The sequence below is a fragment of the Onthophagus taurus genome, chromosome 8, assembly GCF_036711975.1.
Source record: "Onthophagus taurus isolate NC chromosome 8, IU_Otau_3.0, whole genome shotgun sequence".
NCBI classification, from domain to species: Eukaryota; Metazoa; Arthropoda; class Insecta; order Coleoptera; family Scarabaeidae; genus Onthophagus; species Onthophagus taurus.
The window spans coordinates 15,770,681-15,794,448 of record NC_091973.1 but is presented as its reverse complement, the minus strand read 5'-3'; the positions used below and the strand labels follow the sequence as shown (position 1 = coordinate 15,794,448).

The window sequence follows — 23,768 nt, the reverse complement described above, 5'->3', positions numbered from 1 at the left end:
ATATATTTATCGAAAGAAATTCCACTTGCAAATGGTCCGCGGGGATGAACTACCCCGCAGTAGATTATAATTTGCTCTACCGCCCTTATTGGTTCGAAGATCCGAACCAAACTTTACACAAATCTTCTAGACTACATTAGAATCAAATATCCGTTAACAATTTTCACTTGCATAGGGACCGCGGGGGTGAGCTCTCAGTAGATTATATAATATTATAAATTTATATATTAATTTTTGTTATAATTAATTTATATATTAATATTATTAATTTATTTTTTTTTCATTTAATTGTAATATATGCAAACATACTGCCATAATTATAATATATTATTTTATGAAATAGTAGGTAAATGCGCCATCTATTAAATTTATTAGTAGCTTATAATAAGGATTTGAACCTCGTTCAAAGTTTATCGACTAACAACTTGTTACGTTTTGTTTGGTTGACGTTCAAGAATGGCAAACTTTTGTTTCGGGATTTGTTTTGTTTTTTTTACAGAGCCATCTAGGAAGAACTTTCCTTTACCACCTTTCCTTCTTATTTTCTAAACATTTTTAAGATTTTAAAAGGTAGATGGGGTTGATTAATTTAGGAATTTAATTGTTCAAATTTTAAAGAATTTTTTTTTGAGGATCAATTGGGAATAAAATAGGAATTCGGTTAACTTAGTTAAAACTTTTTTTTAAGTAATATCAGAATAAAGAACAAAAATAGGAGATTTTAGGGAAAAATATAATGTACCACTTTTTTGGTAATATGAGTTTTTTAAAGTTATAAAACGAAAACACGACAAAATTTAACTCTCTTTCGTCATTCAGCGGTATAACGTGTAACATCGTGAAAAAAATTAGTCGTCGACATTTTGAAAATTTGAGTTTTGAGAAGTTTAGTCGAGATTATTAATCCATAATTTTTGGGAGAATCACGCATGTTATAATATTAAATCATAATTGATCGCTTGTGATTTTGGTAACAGAAGTTTATTCTGGATTTAGTTGTACTGCAAAGAAAAAAATTGTTTGATAGCCTCAGAACATCCACGAGGTACGTTAAAATTAATTTTCTTATCCTAATTTTCATTCATTCATACTTTAGATTTCATTCAAAACCTTTCATGCTATTTAAAAAAAAAATATATATATAAAAAAAAAACTTAAAACTATCTTAAAACTATACTTAAAACTATCTTAAAACTATTGGATTTTTTTCTTAATTAATTTTAATTGGTTAGGCTTTTGGAGGGAGCATTTTAAGAAAATTTTCTTCATCCACCTCGTGGGGAATAAAATCACGAGGTCATTCAGTCGCCTAAAAATACCCAAAATAAGTATCCTGAAGGAAGAAGGCGTTATCAGAAATATCCTACCTTAAGTTCTTCCTGGATGGTCATCTGGAGATTCTTTATGGTAATCTTAGTTAGGGAAAAGGTCAGACGTTAAGTTTTGTTATAAAACATTCAAGAAACAATTTACTATTTTGGAAATTTAATTTAAATTATCTTTGTTTCATTTTTTTTTGTTATTATTAAATTCATTAATCTCTTGATTATCTTCTTTTGTAAAATTTTAATTGGAATTTTTTTTTTTTCCTTTTCGATTCATAAAAATTCGTTCTAAATTAAATTTAATTTTATCAGACGAATACGGAAATTTATATATTTTTTTTTGCTTTGGCTTTCTGATTTGGAATAATTAAATTTTCATAATCACATTTTCCAATTTCAATCATCAGTTTTTTTATATTTAATTTTAATTTATTATTTTGGTTTGTGTATTACCAACTTTTATATATATATATTTTTTTTCCTCCAATATATTTCGTATTATTTTGTTTGCTATTCTTGAATTTCAATTATTTACTGTTGTGTTTGTCTCATCCTGTATAACTGAAAATTTTGAATTTTTAATATCTTCTTTTCGCCATTATTGTGTTATCGTGGTTTATTCAATGGCGTGGCGCTGTATAAATGAATCACCCCTTCTCCATTGAGCTGGTCGAGGTACCGCGATAAAATTCACTTTTCAAAATTAAAGTTAGGAAAATTGGGTGGGATAAGTTGAGTATAGGTATAGTATATATTTTTGTGATACAGCGGCAACAAACTGATACATACGATCTCACGGGGAATAACCGTTTCGTCTGTTTTCGTGTTTACTAGGTCATAGTGGTTGAGAACCAGTCGAGAACTCACATAAGTTGACGCATTGAAGTTGTTCGAACCAGTCGAATTGTATTGTTTACAGTGGGTAAATTTTGGATGTGTCCATTTTTAATTTGATTTTGTTATTTCGATTAATGCTATTATTGCTTTCGGTATGTCAGCTGACATTTGCGAGGGTGTGATTTTTATTGGTTATTTTTTATTTATCTGTTTTATTTGAGTGCTTTGGTTGTGTTTTACGTTCATATATTGGTATTTCTTCAGATCTCATTATCGCGTTTAATCAATAACTGTTGTTGATTTACTATTTTTAAATATATTTCTTTGTTTTATTTCATTTATTTTCGTTTTCTTTTTCGTTCTTATTCATTGTAGGTATTGCTTTTTTAATATTGAGTTGACATTGTTTTATTATTTTCCAATAGTTTTTAAGAATTTATTATTAACTTTCCTAAAATGGCACAAAAAATGGATGCACTAACTTGTCAAGATTTAGCTTCCTACATAAAAATGGTGATGCCATCACTTTCATATGAGGAATTGGTAATACTGTAAAAACAGAATCCTCTCTTTCCAAAAATATCTAAAGTGTAATTGAGCGAGTTTTGAAAAGAAACAGTTTATTTAAGAGAATATTTTTAGGAGGGATGCAAAAAGAAAATAAAAATGTTGAAACCGCGGATATTTTGGATATATTACGTAGTTTAAGTTCACTAAAATCACAAAACTATAAACGTAAGTATTCCATTTATGGTGACTTTTATGCCAATATTTCAAAGTAGAAAATATAGTGAAAAATAGATTTCGTTTCTATAGACAATGGAGATTGGATATATCTACATTTATAACAAGTAAGTTGTCTATTATGAGTAGCACAAATGGTATGACAAAAGCAGTAAAAAAAATTCAAGTCTTGATGTAATGAAGGTTGTGAATCAGTCGTTTTCAATAGTAGAAAAGGGCATCCACTTAAGTAATTCATTGAATAGTTCGACAACCCCTGACGATTTTAAGTTACTAGACATAGAAAATGAATCTGTAAAAAATATTTTACCTAACAACGATGTTTCTGATCAATTATCTTCATTTGAAGGCGAGACTCTCAACTTAACAGATTCCTTTAAAAACCTGTCTGTGCCTGATTGTTTAAAATCATTATTGATAGAAGATAAGTCTTAAATAAAAGAAATTTTACCAAAAAATTCACAAAATTCTTCAGTACCCATTCCTATTACAAGTAAATATACAGTCAAAGAAGGTTATTTTGCAATACCAGAAAATGTTTGGAAAGAAATTAAAATCTCTGTATTATCCTACTTACATTAAGCACGGTTGGTAACAATACGTGTGAGTTAACCGTATGTTATGTTAATTATTTAAAATTATATATTAAAATATATTGTAAATGCATTCACAAAGAATGTAAAAGTTTTGTATTTAAATACAATTAAACGATCGTGTTGTAACAGTACGAAGTACTTTATTCAATTTCTACCATACAGATAGTGCAACAAGTTATGTCAAAGGTCTAGACCGAATAATTAAAAAAATGTACAAATGTACAAAGAGCGAACAAATTATATTAAGGAAATATCTTTGCCATTTAAGGTGGAACTGTTTATCATCGAACAACTTCTAGTGGCTAGTGAATACAAAAAATAATCAAACTTACTTCTACATTTTGACGCCACCGGAAATATAATAAGAAATATATCTTTATCAAAAACGCGTATATTTTTTTATACTACCATTATTACTTTGAGCGATGTAAAACGATATTTTTCAGTATGCGGCTAGGCATAATTCACATACAATTTTTAAATTTTTGAGCGATTTTAATTTTAATTTTTGCCAATATTTGTGCTGTAGTCGTTTTATGAAAATGATATCTAAAGATATTGATTTAATAGTCAACAATAAAGAACAACATATGTTTTTTAAAGAAGTCATAGCGTCTGCTGTAAATTTTAGCACACTGTTAGAAATTGAAATGTGGTTTATTAATCTGTGGATTATTTTAAATTGTAAAATTTATTGTAAGCGTGTACAACTAGCGCTTAAGGATCTATTAAGCATTTGTAGAAAACATCCACTTCACTCTAATTCTTTCGAACATTTTAATCATATTGACACTATTGTCAATAAACGTCCCATTGCTTTATACAACTCCAGTCCATTTTTCAAAACATTTTCTGCCATTATAAAAAATATTGTCATACTAACTGAAGACGAAGAAACTAATAAATATCATAATGTAAATTTGGCGAATCTTATTCTGAAAAAATATATCCCATACTGTCCCCTGTGGACCGCAATTATGTCGCCATTACAATAGCGACTCAGTAATGCTGCAGTGGAGAATTATTTTGGTAATTTAAAAATAAATGTTTTAAAATATAAAATATAATGTGAAAAAAATATAAAATGTTCTCGTTTTATAAGTTTATCTTTATATAAAGAATATCGGCTAAACATAAATAAAACTACTTTAACAACGAAAGGGAGGAAGAAAATGCTAGACAATGAAATACATTGCAAAGAAAATTGGAGGAAAAGAACAAAGAAAATAGATACACATTTTTCGGGACGACATTTAAAATAGGATGATAAAATTATTGATAACATAAATCCCAAAAACGTAATAGAACTTGACGATGATATTTTTAATGAAAAAAGAAATTATCAAATATTCTCCTGCGAATTGGCAACGTATTTGTTTTCCGGGGCAGAAATAACAAACTCTGTGTTAGATAAACTGACAACCATAAAACATGAATTGATTTTTCCAATTGTAGAAAATGATTGCCACTTTATATTAGGTATAGTGAATACTAAATTTAAAACATTTACCTTGATTTTTTGATGAAACTTTAATCATTTACCTATTTAATTTAGAAATCTGAAACCTATTTAAAGAAATTTTTATCTATTTGGGCACTAAAACTAAACACCAATAATATTTTTTTTAACAATTGGAATATTAAAGAAACTAATCATATCACACAAAAGGATGTACATTATATATTTTTGCCAAATATTATGTGAAGGTAAACCGCTAACTATTTGTTTAGGCAACCCATTTAGCAGCCTTTGTTGCTATGACATTTTGTTGATTTATTCATTTGTTTTTAAAAACAACAGCCATTTTTTCTATTCGTTATTAAAACGACGTTTTTTACTCGATCTTCTGAAGAAGCCAATTTCCAAACCCAATTCAAATAAGAATTTTCCTATTTTTCTTTTGAATCACACCTACATCTATTCCCGACATTTGTCGCGCGAACATTTGGTTCTTCGAGCCGGATCCTTCAGGTCCTCGAGGTGTGTCTTTGGCCAGCGGGCGTTGATTTCCTTATTTCGGCTTAGTCCATACGTATTGTTCGGACACGATCAATCACCCTCTCTCGAGGGGCGCCCAAGTTATGTTTTGTAATTTATTATGAGTGATTTAAAAATGTCCCAATAGATGGTACACATTTTATACGGGTTAATAAGATGTAAAGTTCAAGACACACTCGGGTTTTGTACTTCAAACAGAACGGCCTCAGTTCGCCTATATCCATTTACGCCAATACATTTATATTAAATTCATTGTGACGGGGAGGGAAGAGAAGAGAAAGACTAATTAAAGATAGTTATGAGGTGAGATTTGATTTTTATTGAATTTTACAAGAGCCTTATCCTATTACAAATCGATTCACAATTGATTTTGCTATTTCATAAACCACGTTTAAATTTGAACCAGTCTTTTTCATTATTATGTTGCTGGGATTTTCCTACGCCAACACGTATTTTCATTTGCTTAGCTTAGTCTATCCACAATTCTTTTATTTTCTTACGGCTTAGTCCATTCTAAATTAGTCAAATTTATATAAGTTTAGCCTATACTCAACTATTTATTTTTGTATTATTTGGTGATTTACTTTCCATTTTATGTGTGTAAATTAAACTTCGGTTTTTGCACTTTAATGGATTTTTATTTTTAATTTTCACTCAACCGGTTTCACTGTGTTTATACAGCATCTTCAGGACTTATCGTCAATTCCTTACAAAATATACATTAGATTCATTCATTTGGCAATTCCTCACTTGTTCCTACCGTTAGATCATGTAAATGATTCCTTTAAGTTGTGATTATGAAAGATTAAAACATTTTAGATAATTGAAGCGTCATGGAGTTGTGAAAGTTAGTTTGAGGTTATGTCACATAACATTTTCAATCTTCGATTTATTTGTTATTTTTTATAATTTCAAATCCGTCCTATCATGACAGCTACAGCTGAAAAAATACAATAATTGTTATTGAAGCAAACTGGTAATCTGAATCGTTTGAATGAAACTCTTACCTGCGGTCAAAAACTTGTCACCGAAGACGATCAGTGCATATTTTCCGCCCGAGTAGAAATTCTTAACCGTACATTCGATCAGTTTCAAGATGTACATAATCAAATTATTGGGTTGATTTCCGATGATTTTTCCCAGCATGATGAGGTGCGCAAGCAGGCTGATACTGCCTACTTCTCCATCAAATCACTCATATTCAAAAATAAACCAACTACTTCAGCACCTCTTCCAAAGTCTTCTCCGAAACTCAACAAAATTATCATTCCTATCTTCGATGGCAACTATAAGAATTGACCAATGTTCTTTGACTTGTTTAGAACGATGGTTCATGGGAACGAATCTTTGTCCGACGTTGCCAAGTTTCAATATTTGTGGACTTCATTAAAAGATGAACCTCTGAATCTTTTGAAGTCGTTGCCCGTAACAAACAGCAATTATGTTATTGCTTATTATACTTTAAAAGGAAGATACCAGAATAAAAGACATCTAGCTACCATCTATTACAATGAGTTAATGACAATGAAGCCTTGCAGTGAAACATCTCCTAAATACTTACGGCTCCTGGTAAACACTTTTAAAGAAAATGTTGAAGGCTTTCGTGTGTTGGGATTTCCAGTGGATACCTGGGACTTTCTTTTGTTCAATATTCTTCTACAAAAATTAAATGATACTATCAAAACGCAATTTGAAATAGAGCAGAGTAATGTAGAATTGCCTTCCTACCAACAACTTGTCGATTTTCTAGAAAACCAAGCCAAAGCTTTGGACTCGGTAAAGTGGACATCGAATGAAAAATCTCCTGTCAATTGAAAGCTCAAACCGATGATTAACCTGAAAGTTGAACAAAATGTAAAGGTTGATAAATGCTTGATTTGTTCAGAATTGCATTTTATTTATCGTTGTCCAACATTTAAAGGCAAATCTGCTACAGAAAGACTCACCTTTGCGAGGGAACATAATCTCTGCCGTAATTGTCTGAGCTGTCAACATCACACTCATAAATGCCCATCTCAGCGTCGATGTTTCCATTGCCAACAAAATCATCACACTTTGCTGCATCTTCAAAGATCAACACTTAATAAAGGAATCTAAAATCAAAGAAACTTCAGTTATCTTACCAATTGCCGTTATAAAAATTAAAGACCATTATGGAAACATTCAAGCCGTACGTGCGCTCATAGATTCTGGAAGTATGACTAACTTCATCACTGAAAGATTATCCAAACGGCTTCGTCTGTTTCGTCGTAACACTTCATTGGAGATTAGCGGATTGAATTCAATGAAATCGGTCTGCAACAAGGCATCAGTTGATTGTTTGGTGCAACCATACCATGTGAGCAATCCATCTTTTGAGTTCCGAGCAGTAATAACTCCTAACATTTGTTCGAAGCAACCGTTTTCTGATGTTATCATTAAATCGCATCGTCACCTAAAGAACTTAAATTTCCATGATGCTCAGTATTCCGACGCTAAAGAAGTTAATCTTTTACTTGGAGCTGAATTAGTTCCACAGATACTAACTGGTGGTCGCGTGATGGGAGGTACTGATGATCCTATAGCTGTTGAATCTGTCTTTGGCTGGGTACTGATGGGGCGCTCAACATTGCCCTCAACCTCAGATGCTGATCTCTCAACTTGTTTGTCTACGGTTGATTTGTCATTAGATCAATCACTCCTAAAATTTTGGGAATTAGAAACCATTCCTGAAACATCATCACTAAATAGGGACGAGCAATTATGTGAAGATTACTTTCAAAAAACATATTGCCGCACTGAAACTGGTAGATTTATGGTTTCTTTGTCATTTCGCAGGGACGTAAAATTTCTTGGAACTTCATATCAAAATGCGCTCAGACGATTCATGTCATTAGAAGCTCGTCTGTTAAAATCACCTGTTTTAAATTCAGGTTACACAGAATTTATGAGAGATTACCTGCTTTCCGGGCACATGACACCGGTTCCACCAAATCAAATTCATACTCAAACATCGTATTATATTCCACACCATTGCGTTTTGAAACCAGAAAGTTCCTCCACTAAATTGAGAGTGGTTTTTGACGCCTCTGCTGACTCTTCCACAGGAATATCATTAAATGATTTGCTGTTCATCGGATCAAAATTACAACAAGACATCGTTCACATATTACCGAATTTTCGATGTTATAAATTCGTTTTTATGTGCGATATTAAGCAAATGTATCGCCCGATACTTGTCTCACCTGAACATTGCAAGTTTCAGCGCATTTTATGGCGTTTTTCTCCCGAAGAGCAGATACAAACATATCAGCTAAACATGGTTACCTATGGAGTAGCCTCGGCTCCGTTTTTAGCTCTGAGAACCATCCAAGAACTTGATATAATCTATGCCAACGAATTTCCCAATGTTAATGAAGTTCTAAAAAAGAACATTTATGTGGATGATATCGTCACTGATATCGGTGCTCAATCCATAGAAGAATTGCTAAACTTACAACAAGATTTAATCACGGTTATGAGATATGGAGGTTTTGATCTTCGGAAGTGGGCCAGTAATGCATCAGAGATTCTTTCCACGGTGTCCACTTCTGATTTACAATCACCAATCTCTTTGAAAAATAGCGAAATCAACTACGTGAAAGTCTTAGGCCTACACACACACACACATACACTTCCCTTTCATACGGCATATAGGCTTCGCCCTTTGTCGTCATTTTCTCCTTCCTTTCTCTCGACCCAGTTTGCCCCCAATCCAGAGCATTGATCTTTCACGGGGTTACCATCCCTAACCGCGTGGAGGTGGAGTCATCCTACTATCCCGTACACAGACACTTTCCTCCCCTCATTCATCATCATACGTGTCTTTACGGCCTCTCGTGGACCATGCCGGACCATTGCCGGCTTCACAACGGCCCGACACTTCAGGGGGGCGCTTATACTCCTTCCGTAAGTGGCCGTCGTACCTTTACGGCCTCTCACGGCCCATCCCGCTTTCAAGTCTTTCCACTTGTTGCCACTTTATAATTTATTAATCTTTTCTGTTTCATCTTATTTGAATCCATGTTGCAAGCTCTTAGATAAATTTAAAATGGTGATTAATTAGAAAAAATTAAAATACTTCTTGTACTTGCTATTTAAATATTTATTGAAACCGGTTTCGAAGTATTACTTCATCATCAGTCAAAACGTCAAGTCCTTAAAAAAAAAAATGTAAAACCTCATAGAACAACACACCTGTTGAAAACAAACAATCAACTAACAAAACATCACTAAGAAATTAACGAAGCAAGATCTTATAGTTAACACGTTACAAATTTGTCATGAGACAAAATGTTTTTCAGATGCCGCCCAAGGACAGCACCATCCACATCGTACGTCGCAGCCCAGTACCGGACCTTCTGTAGCGATCCGCAGATCTGTTCAGATTTTATTAATTAATTATTGATATTTTCATTCACTCTCGAAAGGAGGGAATCGTTGCTCGACTCATCCTTCCCTTTCTTTTCTTTTCTCTAATTGTTATAGTTGTAATTGTTTGATTGGTTAAACCATGCGTTGGCCAATAAGATTATTCTTAGAGTTAAGAACGTCCAGGGGAAAAACGTTTTCCTTCTGTTTTCCTTCCCTTTCTTTTGTTTAATTGCTGATATTGCAATTTCTAATTGGTTGAGCCATGTGTTGGCGAATAAGGACTTTCCTAGAGGAAAGAGCGTCGAGAGGGTAAAGGTTTAAATATTGAGGAGGAGCGCCTTTTGAGTCAGTTCGGTTTGGATTTAAATTAATTTCTTCGGCGAAACACCCTATTCGGTTTCGGTTAAGAGTCTTAGTGGAAAGTCCGAGTAAGACTCCGGTAATTCTTAAGTTTGATGTAAGTTATTTAATAAATAATTATTAATTAACTTTTATTCGATCGGATTAAAATTAAAGTGTTACACTTTTTAACGAGTTATTCCTCTCAATATGATCGCTTTGACCCTTGGTAAGTCGTTAATGTTTTATTTTACATATTAACTTGTAAAGATTGTAACTAATTGCTTTGGCTTTTTCTGATTTGGTATGAACGTACGTAATATTCGATATTCTTTTGAATTATTCTTTTTATTAAATTGATCATTGTAAGTTTTTGTTGAACTTAGATTTTGTTTTAATGTTTTTAATTAAAATTGGTTATAAAGATTTTCAAGTAAAGTCAGGAAAATTACTAGATTAAAATTTCTTTCGTTGTTAATCAATATAAAGTTTTCGAGTTAGTTTTGTAGCTAACTTTATTTGTTCCAATTTATTTTAACTGTAATTCTGTTTATTAATTTTAGTTTGTCTTTTATTTTTTTTTGCTGTTGTTTTCGTTTGATTTTAATTCATTGAATTTAGTATTTAAATTTGACTTGATTTCTTTTATTAAATTTCATTTAACTTTGCTCCCTAAATCCAAGCCGGCGTGACAAGGTTCTGCTTGTCGCATACGCCTTTAGCACACCCATACAACAAAGTAAGAGTCGCTCCTTACAAATTGGTGTCAGGTGTGCCGCTCCTTACACTTCACTTAGATAGTTTAATCTATTCAGTTTAGTTATTCCGTTCGGTTCAACGTAATTGACACCTTATTTAGTATTACTACTAACCAACTTTGTTTTCTGTTTCAAGTACCGTAGCAGGCTCGGACTCTCATCCATCCCAGGAAGAAGGAATCTCCCAAGGATTCGAAGTTACCAGAGGCTACCCTCTTGGCAGCCAGTTGCGAAAACAACTCTATCAGAACAACAAAAGAACACATATTGACAAGTAACAAAACATTTATATAAATATAAATATAACTCTTGTGTAAATATCTCTTTATGTATAAATATAGTTCTCTGTGTAATTAATTCTTTGTGTAAATAAATTCTCTGTGTAAATAACTACAACTAGCAAACAATAAAGATACGTACATATAATAATGTAATAATTACATCGAACAAACAAAATCATACTAAGGTAAGTCTATTTTCTATTTTCTTTTCAGGTATTTCCTTTGGGCAAATATTTCATTACAGTGACAAAACAAAAACAAAATCAACACACTTCCTGCCTTCTTTTTACAAAGATAGCATCAACATATCTTTTAAATACCTCAAACCTGTCCCTTCTGGTCATAACAATTTTATAACCCGCTGTATCCCATCCTGTAGCCTCCTTTTCCAATTCGTACTCAATTCTGAGATCATTATATTTTGGACACGATTCAATCATATGGAATACTGTTTCTATTTCTCCACACGTGCATAGTGGGGAACCCTCTAATGCCAATTTGCTGAGGTTGTACTTTATTGGACCATGTCCACTTAGCGCAAAACCCATGTTTAGGCCCAGCTTTGCCCACTGGGCCCACTTTAGTCTTACTTTTGGAATAAACTGATATGTAACCCTTCCATTTATACTACCATCCCATCTCCGTTGCCAAACCTTTAGGATTTGTTCTTTCATTATTTCCTTGACTTTTCCCCTAGCCATGCCCCTTTCACCCCCATTCATTCCTAGCATTTGTACACCCTCCCTTTTGGGCCCCCAATACATTACGTATCGCGCCGCCAGCTCTATATCCTACGGGGCACAGCCCGCTAGGACTTGGAGCGCATCGTTGGAGATTGTCCTGCATACTGGAAGCATTGCCATTAAAATCGCCCTTTGCATCGAAATTAGTTTTCGGCTGAAATGCACATTAGTGATTCTTTCCCCTCAAACTGGCGCGTCATAACCAATCATTCCCAGAAACAAGCCCTTATATAGGGTCGCTAAGGCTGATCTACTCAGCCCTCATTCACACCTCATTATGCCTCCTTACAGCCGATTTAATTTTACCTTTTACATGCTCAAGGTGCGGCAAAAATGACCAGCCCTCATCCATGATCACTCCCAAGTATTTCATACTTTTACTGTATTTTATACCATCATCACCAACCTTAATGATTGGCTGTAATTTACCTTTTAATAGAATCATCTTAGTTTTATGTTTTGCAATCGAAAGTTTATTATTTGTTAGCCAACCATTTATTTCGTTCATCGAATGATTCCCTCTCACCTCTAATTCAGTTCGACTGTTTCCTTCAACCAATACGCAAATGTCATCCGCATAAGCAACCACATTGACTCCTTTATATTCTTTATGTAATAATTCGTCCAACAAAATAGACCAGAATCGAGGGCCCAATACTGAGCCCTGCGGGCACCCTCTCGTTATCGCCGTTGTTATTTTGTCTTCACCTGCGCTTATTGTTAGACTTCTATTCCTAAAATAATTATGTATCAAATTATATATTATCTTGGAAACCTTAGCTCTTTCCAGCCTTTGGAGCACTGAGGGCCACCAGACATTGTCAAATACCCCGGCCACATCTATACATATTCCTAAAACATATTTAGAATCCGTGGTATTTTTAATCTCTCTTACCCTTAGAAGTGCAACCATCGTTCCCTTTCCTGCTTTAAAACCGTATTGATTTTGACTTTCCAACCCCATTTCTTTGTATTTAACCTCTATTTTATTCCATATGATCCTTTCCAGCAATTTTCCCATCACAGGCAGCAACGATATTACCCCATAAGCCTTTGGATCAGACGATATTTTATTTACATTTTTGGTAAGCAGAGCTGCTTCAGCTTGCTTCCATTTCGTAGGAAAAGTTTGAGTCTCAACACACATGTTCAATATCGTCTCGATTATGCCTGGCTTGTAATTCCAAACACTGCGCAGGTACTCAGGATAGATCCCATCGTTCCCTGGCGCCTTTCCCATCTTCATTAATTTTATTGCTACGCCTATTTCATGCATACTAATCCAGTCTCTTTCATGAAACATTTCGTGTCTTATCACATCTGCCATAACGTCATCGTTAGCACCACCCACAACCAGAGCATTTATCACAGTTTTAGCCGTTTCTTCCCAGCCCCTTGTTTCAACATCATTCATTGTAACAGAATTATACTAATTTCTAATCTTTACTTTCTTCATACATAGCTTATAAAAATAACCCCAAGGGTCATTCCTACTGCTCTCAACGGATCTCTGCCAGCACTGTCGCTTTACCTTAACAATCATTTCCTTATATTGTTTTAGGCGAGCCCTGTATTCTAACTTTATTCTCGTTATTATTGCCTCTTCCGCACCCTCATTTATTTTATTTCTCATTTCCTTTCTCACTCTTTTCACTATTCTTTTGTCATTCTCCAACTCTCTATTCCACCATCTGTTTTTACCAAAACCTTGTTTGCTTCTATTTGGAAGCATAACACTCATAACATAATTCATTGACTCATTCAACATATTAACCATTTCATTTACATCTCTCATTTTGTTTAGCTCCCAAACAAATTTATTATAGAAAACCCCTCTCATTTCATCTTGCACCCTATCCCATTTTACCTTTCTTACATTACCACCTTCAGTAGTTTTATTAATATGGTTTTCTGTTTCAGGTACAGCCCCCATATGGACCCGATAGAGAAGACTTCTATGGTCAGAGGCAGTCGTAGACAGGACCCGCCACCCAGTTATCATAGACAGCGCTGGACCGGATACCATCGTAACATCGATATTTGAGGACCCGTTTAAAGTTTCAAATGTAGGCAAGTTTCCAGGCTCATTGACTATATATAAATCTTTCGACAAAATAAACTCTTGTAATGCCTCTCCCTTGTGATCCGATATTCGATCGTGCCACATTAGCGATCTTGCATTTACATCCGCCCCTATTATGACGGGAATACCCTGAAACAAACTTATTACCTTGTCTAGGCTATCTATATACCTTTCTATGCCTTCGTTATATTTACAGTACATCGATACAAAGACTACGATTTTTGCGCCACACTCCACTGTTATTACTACGCAGTTCTCATCTGTTAATCACGACTGCACCGTTACTACCAGTCTATCATGTAATACCAAAATGGCCGCCCCTACTTCGCCGGAATCGTGCCGTATGACACGTCCCAGCTTGTTGTGCCACATCAACTTACCACTTGGCAAGTATGGTTCCTGTAATAGAAATAGATCAGCAGTTCCCTGTGAAGCAAGATTCTCCACCTCCCCCATAACAGCTCTGGCGTTCTGGCAATTTAATTGCTTAATTCTTATATTATACATAACCAGTTTTTTCACGTCTCAGAGAAACTTGACGCAGAAATTCCGGGCATGAAGTAGATGTTGGGGAGTGGTTGTATTGTTGCTTTCTATTTTGGCACAATTTGCAAGTTGGCTCCTTTTGTTTGTCCGGACAGTTGTTATATGTGTGACCTGGTTTTGAACAATGCCGACATGTGTCTTCACCTTTACACACTTTAGATATATGGCTATACTCCAGGCACTTAAAGCATCTCGTTACAAGGACATAATCCGTCACCCTGCAAGACCTTGGACCGATGTACACACGTCCCGAGTTTGTAAGAATTGTCCAAACGTTTGTTGGAACCTCGAAAATTATGTTCGATTCATTTTCTCGCTTAGCTACCCTGGTTATTATTTTACACTCTTTTTTAAACGTTTCATAAGTTATACCTTCTCTGCCCTCAATATTTCTGTTGTACAAGTTGTCTATTAGGTTTTCTTCCGTTATTTCAGTAGGAACATCAAACATTTGTATGGCCGGTCTTAGCATTTTTGGGGACTCTACTTTTAAACCAACTTCTTGCAATTTCTTACAGTTTTTAACCTTTTGAACTTCAGCCTCATCCGCCAACTCCACAATCACACCGGAATTTCGTATTGTTCTAATTTTGTCAACTTTAACATTACTTAGTTCTCCCTGTATTATTTTATACACTTTCTCTTTAACTATGTATTTCGCTACTAACACCTTCAGATTGACTGTTAGTTTTAATCAGCACTTTTTTCTTTGTTACAGGTACTAGGACATCTTTCATTTTCACCACCTTCGCGATGGATCGGGTATGCGAAGATGGACCAGTAATCTGATCAGGTAAGACACTTTTTATTTCATTCAGCTTCCTTAAATATTTATTTTGTTCCTTCAACTTTATATTTTCGACTAAAACTTCCCTCAGGTTGTCCTCGAGGGAATTTCACTTCTCCAGGATAACTACAGAGGCCTCTTTAGATATTTTTGACGCACTCGACAAAAGATAAGCCTGTAAAGCGGATCTTTCCTGTTTAATATTTTCAATTTTATCCTCCTCATTATGTTTGTTTAAGTGTTCATCTGCCTCATCATCTTTGCGGCGTCTTTTATTTGAAGCCACAGAAGACACGGACGATGCCCGGCTTCTGGACTGTTCCACCTCCATTTTCGACTCACTAGCCGAAGCTGCGGACTCTTTAGCCGTACTTTTTGTTTGTACACTTGTGGGCGGACTTCTCATTACTTTACTGTTTCTTCTTTGAAACACACTTGCGAGCTCATCTAATGTATCATCATCCCCTCCACCCCCCATATATCCCGCATAGTACCTTCCCTCCTGTCCCTTACCTTTATCCCCTTTTTCCCCTTTATCCCCCATGTTGCCGAGAGCTTCGACCGGGTCGGCACCCCCAGTCTCCCCTCCCAGTCCCCTCCTGCCGGGGTGGCTTCCGCTGAGCGGTACCTTTGGCCGTATAGAGGATACTTACGGCTCTAATGCGTTAGGTTTTGCCTTACCCAACTTGCCGGCCCCCGCTTCGTTTCCGAGGTTACCGCGGGGAGGTAGGTTGTCCCGCTCAGCTGAGGTGTTACGTTGACAACACACACACTCGCACAATTGCTAGGTACAATACCCCTAGGACAAACAATAAAAAAAAAAAATAAACAAATAAAAATAAAATAACTTAAAAGAGGCTGTTAAAATTATGAAAGTTTCACGACAATCGGAAAATAGTTTCCCGAAAAATTCAACGAAAACTAAAGTGAAATTGGAATGAACGCTTGGAACAGGTTTTTGAAATGACACGCACGAAATTTCGACGACAAAAGAGACACATTTATTTTAGAACAAGACTTTTATACATCCCAAACAGGAACGAGAAAAACGACAAGAAGAAAAAATAAAACTAAACGTGGAAATAAAATTAATTGTAAAGAAAATAATAATGAACTTTTTTAACATTCCGCCCGCCTTGCCGTAACGGCAATGAACACTAACAACGACGGGACGAAATAAACAGAAATTTCAATATGAACGAAAAAAAAAGTATAATAATTGAAAATAAAATAAAATAAAACGGAATATCTGAACGTATCCTAAAGGATGACAACGCTAAACAGGCTAAACAGCTAACTTCACGAAGACGCTCAAGATGTCAACACAAAAAAAAAAAAAAAACAATATTTTGTATGTAAATGCATTAAATACAATGAAATTAAACACAGTAATAATTGGAAGAAGAAGAAAAAAAAAAAAAAAAAAAATGAATTCGGAAATTATCTTAGCCAGGTAATGAACATAATTTTACTATTGGTCGAACTAGAGTAGTAGTCGGTGTCTTTATTGTAGCCACTCTAACACGATTATCAGCCCCAGGGTGAAGTTCCAAGACACGTGCAGTGGTCCACTTGGACGGGGGAAGCCGTTCGTCCTTGATAAGAACGAGACTACCAACTTTAGGTAAGTTCTTTTCTTGATGCCACTTGTTTCGGTTTTGGAGAGATTGGAGATAAAATACTTTCCAATGCTTCCAGAATTCTTCTATCAAACGTCGGAGGAACTGGTAACGGTTGAGACGTGAGATGGTTTCATCCAATAGAGATGGTTCTGGAACCACAGATAACGACGACCCAATCAAGAAATGAGCTGGACATAAAAATTCAAAATTAGTAGGGTCATTGGAAACAGGACAGAGAGGACGGGAGTTTAGGACGGCTTCTATTTGTATGAGGACAGTGGTGAATTCCTCGTAAGTGAGAACGGTGGAACCCATAATTTTCCGAAGATGTGTTTTTACGGAGCGAACTCCAGCTTCCCACTTCCCTCCAAAATGGGGTGCTGAAGGGGGGTTGAATCTCCAACGGGTTCCATCGTTGCTGAGGACGTTGATTAAATGATTCCACTCCTTGGAGGCGGAGCTGAAGAGGGATCGTAGTTCCCTATCTGCCCCAATAAGGTTGGTACCACAATCCGAATACAAACACTGGCAAAGACCACGACGTCCGGTGAATCGTTTGTATGCGGCAATGAATCCATTCGTCGTGTAGTCAGTGGAAATCTCTAAATGTATTGCTGATGAAACTAGACATACAAATAGAATTAAATAAGATTTATATGTTTTGTGACCTCGTCCTTTGTGTGTTTTCAGAATAAATGGCCCAGCATAGTCGACCCCAGAGTGGAGAAACGGTCTCGATGGGGTTACTCGTGACGGAGGTAGTTGACCCATCATCTGTTGACTGGTTTTTGCACGTTGACGAGCACAAACGATGCATTGATGTATGAAGGATCTGACTGGAGATCTTCCACCAACAATCCAAAATCGTCGACGAATGGAAGATAATGTAAGCTGAGTTCCACCATGAAGAACTCGACGATGATGAGCATCAATGATTAGTTTTGTGAAGGGATCGTCCTTGGGAAGAATCATAGGATGTTTCTCGTCCCAATTCAAAACGGAAAATTGTAGACGTCCTGTAATTCGTAGAAGTCCATGGCCGTCTATGAAAGGGGTAAGTCGATAGATCGAACTACTTTTTGAAATAGATTTTCCGGTTAATAGAATTTGAATTTCTTCTCTAAAACTGGTTTTTTGAACCTCTTTAACCCAAAACAACAAAGATTTTTCGAGTTCTTCTGGAGTTAAATTGCCTGAAACATTTGAATTTTTTGATTTATTTATAAAACGGAAACACCATGAAGTGACCCGAATAAGCTTGTTTAATGTAGAATATTTTTCTTTTAAATTCCAGGTTTGAATCGCAATGTGATGAGAAGAAGATGTCCTTTTAATTTCACGATCGGCTTCGACTGAGTCAGCAATTTTTAACGAAGGCCAATCTGATGAGGGAAGTTGAAGCCATGATGGACCGGACCACCATATCGATTGCTGTTGAAGTTTATTTATTGGCACACCACGGGAAGCTAAGTCAGCTGGATTATCGGAACCAGGCACGTAAGACCACTTTGCTTGTGATAGTTCTTGAATCTCTATGACACGGTTACGCACGAAATCTTTCCATCTGTTGGGATGGCTGCGTATCCATGACAAAGCGACAGTGGAATCAGTCCACAGATAAGTTGAAAAGTTTTCGAATTCTAGCGTAGATCGAATCCGATGTACCAACCGAGATAGAACTACCGCCGCGCACAGTTCTAAGCGCGGAATCGAAACAACTTTTAACGGAGCCACTTTTGTTTTAGAACTTATCAACACAACCCGCACCTCCGCTAAGGTTTCAACCCGAATATACGCAACCGCCGCGTATGCGTTTGTTGATGCATCAGAAAAACCGTGGATTTGAATGTTGGATTTATTGTTATCGATGCCAAACCATCGAGGAATGCTGATGGTAGTAACGTTTAGAAGGTCTTTTTGAAAATTTTGCCACCGTTTCGCGAGATCTTCCGGTAATTCATCGTCCCAATCAAGACCAAGCACCCACAATTCTTGCATGAAGATTTTTGCCGTTATTATGAACGGAGAAAGAAGACCGAGGGGATCGAAAAGTTTCGCGATGAATGAAAGAACAGATCGCTTGGTAAGATTTTCATCGGTATGAGTAACACTTAAATTAAATAAAAACTCGTCTTTTTTATTATTCCACAGAAGTCCCAATGCGCGTGGAAATTCGGATTCGTCTTCAAATTTTATGGTATCGTTCATGGAAACGTCATCGCGCGGTAGATTTTCAAGCGTAGAAGCTTGATTCGAAATCCATTTCCGCGCGTGGAAACCGCCCGCCGTAAGTATACTGTTTGTTTGATTAATGAGAGTTTTAACTTCTTCAATGGTCTCTGCGCCCGACAAAATATCATCTACGTACGTGTCTTTTTTCAGAGCCACTGATCCGGAAGGTTGAATTGTGGAGTGCTGATCAGCCAAATGGTGCAGGCACCGGATAGCCAAGAACGGAGCACACGATAACCCATAAGTAACAGTGTTAAGTTCATAATTTTCTATTACTTTATCCGAACTATCGCGCCAAACAATTCTTTGAAAAGATCGATCATTCGGATGAACGTTTATTTGACGGTACATCTTTTCAATGTCGCACGAAAACACGATTTTATGACGTCTCCATCGGAGGAGAACGTCAACTAGCTCGGCTTGCAGTTTTGGCCCGACGTGTAAGCAGTCATTAAGGGAAAGGCCCGATGACGTAACAGCTGAACCGTTGAAAACTACGCGGAGTTTTGTCGTGGAACTTGATTCGCGTACTACACCGTGATGCGGAAGGTAATAATTCGTATTGTTTGGGTTTAACGACACCAAACTCATGTGCCCTAGTGTCAAATACTCGTGCATAAAATCACGGTAGGCTAGAAAAAGTTTTTCGTTAACGGCGAAACGTTGCTCCATACGACCGAAAGAACGAACCGCGACGTGACGCGATGAACCGAGATCCGATGAAGGTCGTCTAAACGGAAGCCGCACTACAAAACGTCCGTTTACGTCTCGCGAATGAGTGTTTATAAAATGGTTCTCGCACTCAAGATCGTCTGAGGCAAGTTTTTGAGTTGAATTAGTGTCGTCCTCGATTTTCCAAAATTTTTGAATTGCGGTTAACAACTCCCGATCAACGGAACATTGGAAACCGAACCGTTCCGAATTTGCACTTGGAAAAGAAACGTGACCGAAAAGAATCCATCCGAAAAGAGTCTCTTGAGCTACCAAAAAACCGTTGTTAAATTTCCGAATATTATTCAAAATAATTCGCGAATAAAACTTCACCCCGAGAATCAAATCAATTCGACGATTCGAATAGAATTCTGGATCGGCTAAATCCAAAGAATTTACTTCAACCGGAATGGTTTTTGGTTCTTGTTTCGGTATGTAGGAAGTCAATTTTGGTAATATGAGAGTCTCTTCGACGATGGAAACGTTGTTGTCACTTTTGGAAATGATATTAACCGACGTTGTACCGTTTGAAACGCACGTTTGTGTTGATCCAACGCCGTTTATTGGTACGCATGTGGCTTTGCGCGGTAACGACAGACGCTGCACAAGAGCCTCGCTCACGAAAGAAACTTCCGACCCTTGATCGATCAAGGCGCGAACCAAAAGGGAATCACCTCGAACCGATTTTACCCGCACCAAAGCTGTAGCTAGGAGAACCGAGGAACTGAGATGAAATGTGTTGACCTGGTGACTCGTTGAGGTACCAGGGACGCTTACTTTACTTTCGACAAATTCGTTGTTTTTGTTAGAATTTGAGTTGCAACTTTTATTTAATTTTTCAGGAGGAAATTCGTGCAAAATGGTGTGATGACGTTTTGAACAAGTTTTGCATCGAGTTGCTACACGACAGTCAGGAAGATAGTGATTCCCGAGACAATTAAAACACCGCTTATTTTGAATTACGAATTCGCTCCTTTGTTTCGGAGATTTTGTAAGAAAATTATCGCATCGAAATATTGAATGGTCACCATTACAAATAAAACATTTCTGTACCGCCACCGACACGTTATGGGATTTAAACGAGCTGGGTTTTTGAGCAGACCCAGACGAAACTGAAAAGCTTTTCTTTTTGGTGGAAAGTCTTTCGATCGCTTCAAGTGTCAATACGCGGTTGTTAAGAAAATCCATAAACTCTTTAAATGTCGATGAAATTTTTCGATTGTTTATCGATCGTTCCCACTCTTTACTCGTCTCGCTGTCGAGTTTACGAACGAGGATGTGTATGAGGACAAGATCCCAATGTTCGACCGGACATTGCAGAGCTTCCAACGCGCCGATGGATTCGTTAATTTCGCCGATGAAGCTGTTCAACTCTTCAGACGAATCCGTGCGAAGAGATTTCGAAGACAATAAAATGGTAAGTTGCGCTTCAACTATCACCCGTAAATTATCATACCGATCCTCCAAAATTTGCCATGCAACATCGAAGTTGTCATGTGTTACCGATAAATTTTTAATTAATCTAGCCGGTTCTTTTTCCAGACTCATTTTCAAGTACTGGAACTTCTCGACGTCAGTTAATGAAGTGTCGTTTTTTATCATGGTAACGAATAAATCGCGGAACTGGGTCCAATCAACACAACGACCGCTAAATTTAGGTAAGTTGATACGCGGAAGCTGTCGCTGATGAGGAATCACGACCTCTGGTGCTGCCTGAACCGGTTCCGAACGAGTTGCCGCTTTACTGATGTCGCTCAGCATGTCCAACATTAGACCTTTCGCGTTGGTGTAATTTTCCTCGCCCGAACTGAATAAATCATCCGAAAAATAGATGGTTTCCGAATAATCCGATCGGTGTTGATTTAGTAATAAATGGTTCTGTTTGAACTCATTCCAATTATCGATGATACGCTCAACTCGCGTATTAATTGAACCGACCGTACGACGCGCATGCGGCAATTTTCGAAGATTATCCTCGGACTTTGCAATGAAACTGAAAAGTTCATTTTGTCGTTCGAAAATGTATTCTAAGTCTTTACTTGGTTGAGCCATTTTAACAAAAAAATAAACGAACGAAAATGTCAATCAAAGAAATTGTAAAGGTATTTTTTTTTTTTAAAAAAAATTAATTTTTAACACTCCGACGCGAAATGAAATTAAATAAATTGAAAATTGTCACCGTTTTTTTTGTCAATCCGTAGAACCTAGAGGATCCACTCGACGTATGCACGGCGATGCTCCTGGTGCTGACGAAGACACCAACCAGGACGCTGGACGGATGTAATCTCCTTGAAGACTCGGCGTGAAGGGGCTCTTCGGGGGCCTTGGAGCGCCGAGGAATGAAGAATAAAAAAATATACGAAGTTGAATTCAATTTAATTTTTTCTTTCTTTCTCCCCTTTTTTCCAATTTGAAATGAAGAGACGAAGTTCCAATTTAAGTTCACCGTATGAAGAACACTTAAATTTGAAGAAACACGTTTCCGAAATGAAAGATGGTGAACACTCGCGTAACACTATTCGAAAATTATTTTACCGATCGTAAACTGAATCCGGCTCGAAGGACCAGAAAATGTTAAAATTATGAAAGTTTCACGACAATCGGAAAATAGTTTCCCGAAAAATTCAACGAAAACTAAAGTGAAATTGGAATGAACGCTTGGAACAGGTTTTTGAAATGACACGCACGAAATTTCGACGACAAAAGAGACACATTTATTTTAGAACAAGACTTTTATACATCCCAAACAGGAACGAGAAAAACGACACGAAGAAAAAATAAAACTAAACGTGGAAATAAAATTAATTGTAAAGAAAATAATAATGAACTTTTTTAACAGAGGCAAACTCACCCGCAGACCGGAGCAAGACCGTGGAAAGACGGACCTCAGCAAAGGAAGCCAAACCCATCTCCTCCAAAAACCGCTCGCGGTAGCTTGCATATTTCGGGCAGACACTCAACATATGCAGGATATTTTCGGTTTCACCACAGGAACATCGCTCACTGTCCTCCTGTCCCAGGCTTCTCAGGCGGGCTCGGATTGGACCGTGGCCCGTCACAGCGAACCCGAGATGGAGACCCAGTCTAAACCAAGGGGGAAACTCGGTCCTAACCTGCTGGAAGAAAAGGTAAGTATCCCTCCCCCCTCTCATTACCAAGGTCAAGGTGCTGCAAGAACGTGCCCCTGTTATCCCACATGACCCCTAGATACTTTACCACGCTAGCATTAATCAGATTTCCCCCCTCCAACTTAATAATCGGTGCCCTCTGCAGGAGACCCTTCAGGACAACCGCCCTTGTCTCATGCTGTGACACTGTCAACCCATTCACACGTAGCCACTCACTCATCCTGTTCATCACCACACACCCCAGCCTCTCAACTTCCGCTCTGCTGTTGCCTTTTATTAGGAACACAATATCGTCGGCGTAGGCCATCACCTCTACACACTCCCACTACATACACAACAATTCATCCAACACTACATTCCAGAAGCGGGGCCCCAGCACTAAGCCTTGGGGACACCCCTTCCTCATACATCTATCCACACACCCCGCACCTGAACTTAACTGAACCTCTCTCTCTCTAAAGTAATCACACACAACCTCATACACATTCCTTTCAATCCCAGCCATTCTCAACCTAAGCAAAATAACAAACCACTTTAAAACATCAAAGGCCCCCTCTACATCCACAAACACTCCAACTACATACTTATCCACACAATTTCTGACACACTCCCCCACCGATGCTAAGGCATCGTCCGCGTCTAACC

General features: G+C 36.9%; 1 protein-coding gene across 1 annotated transcript; it reads right to left on the bottom strand.

Moving 5' to 3' along the window:
* Window positions 1-16,875: 16,875 nt before the first annotated feature.
* Window positions 16,876-22,047, bottom strand: LOC139431269 (uncharacterized). Its single transcript, XM_071198913.1, has one exon. The coding sequence runs from the start codon at window positions 22,045-22,047 to the stop codon at window positions 16,876-16,878; it is 5,172 nt and encodes a 1,723-aa protein (XP_071055014.1).
* Window positions 22,048-23,768: the final 1,721 nt, after the last annotated feature.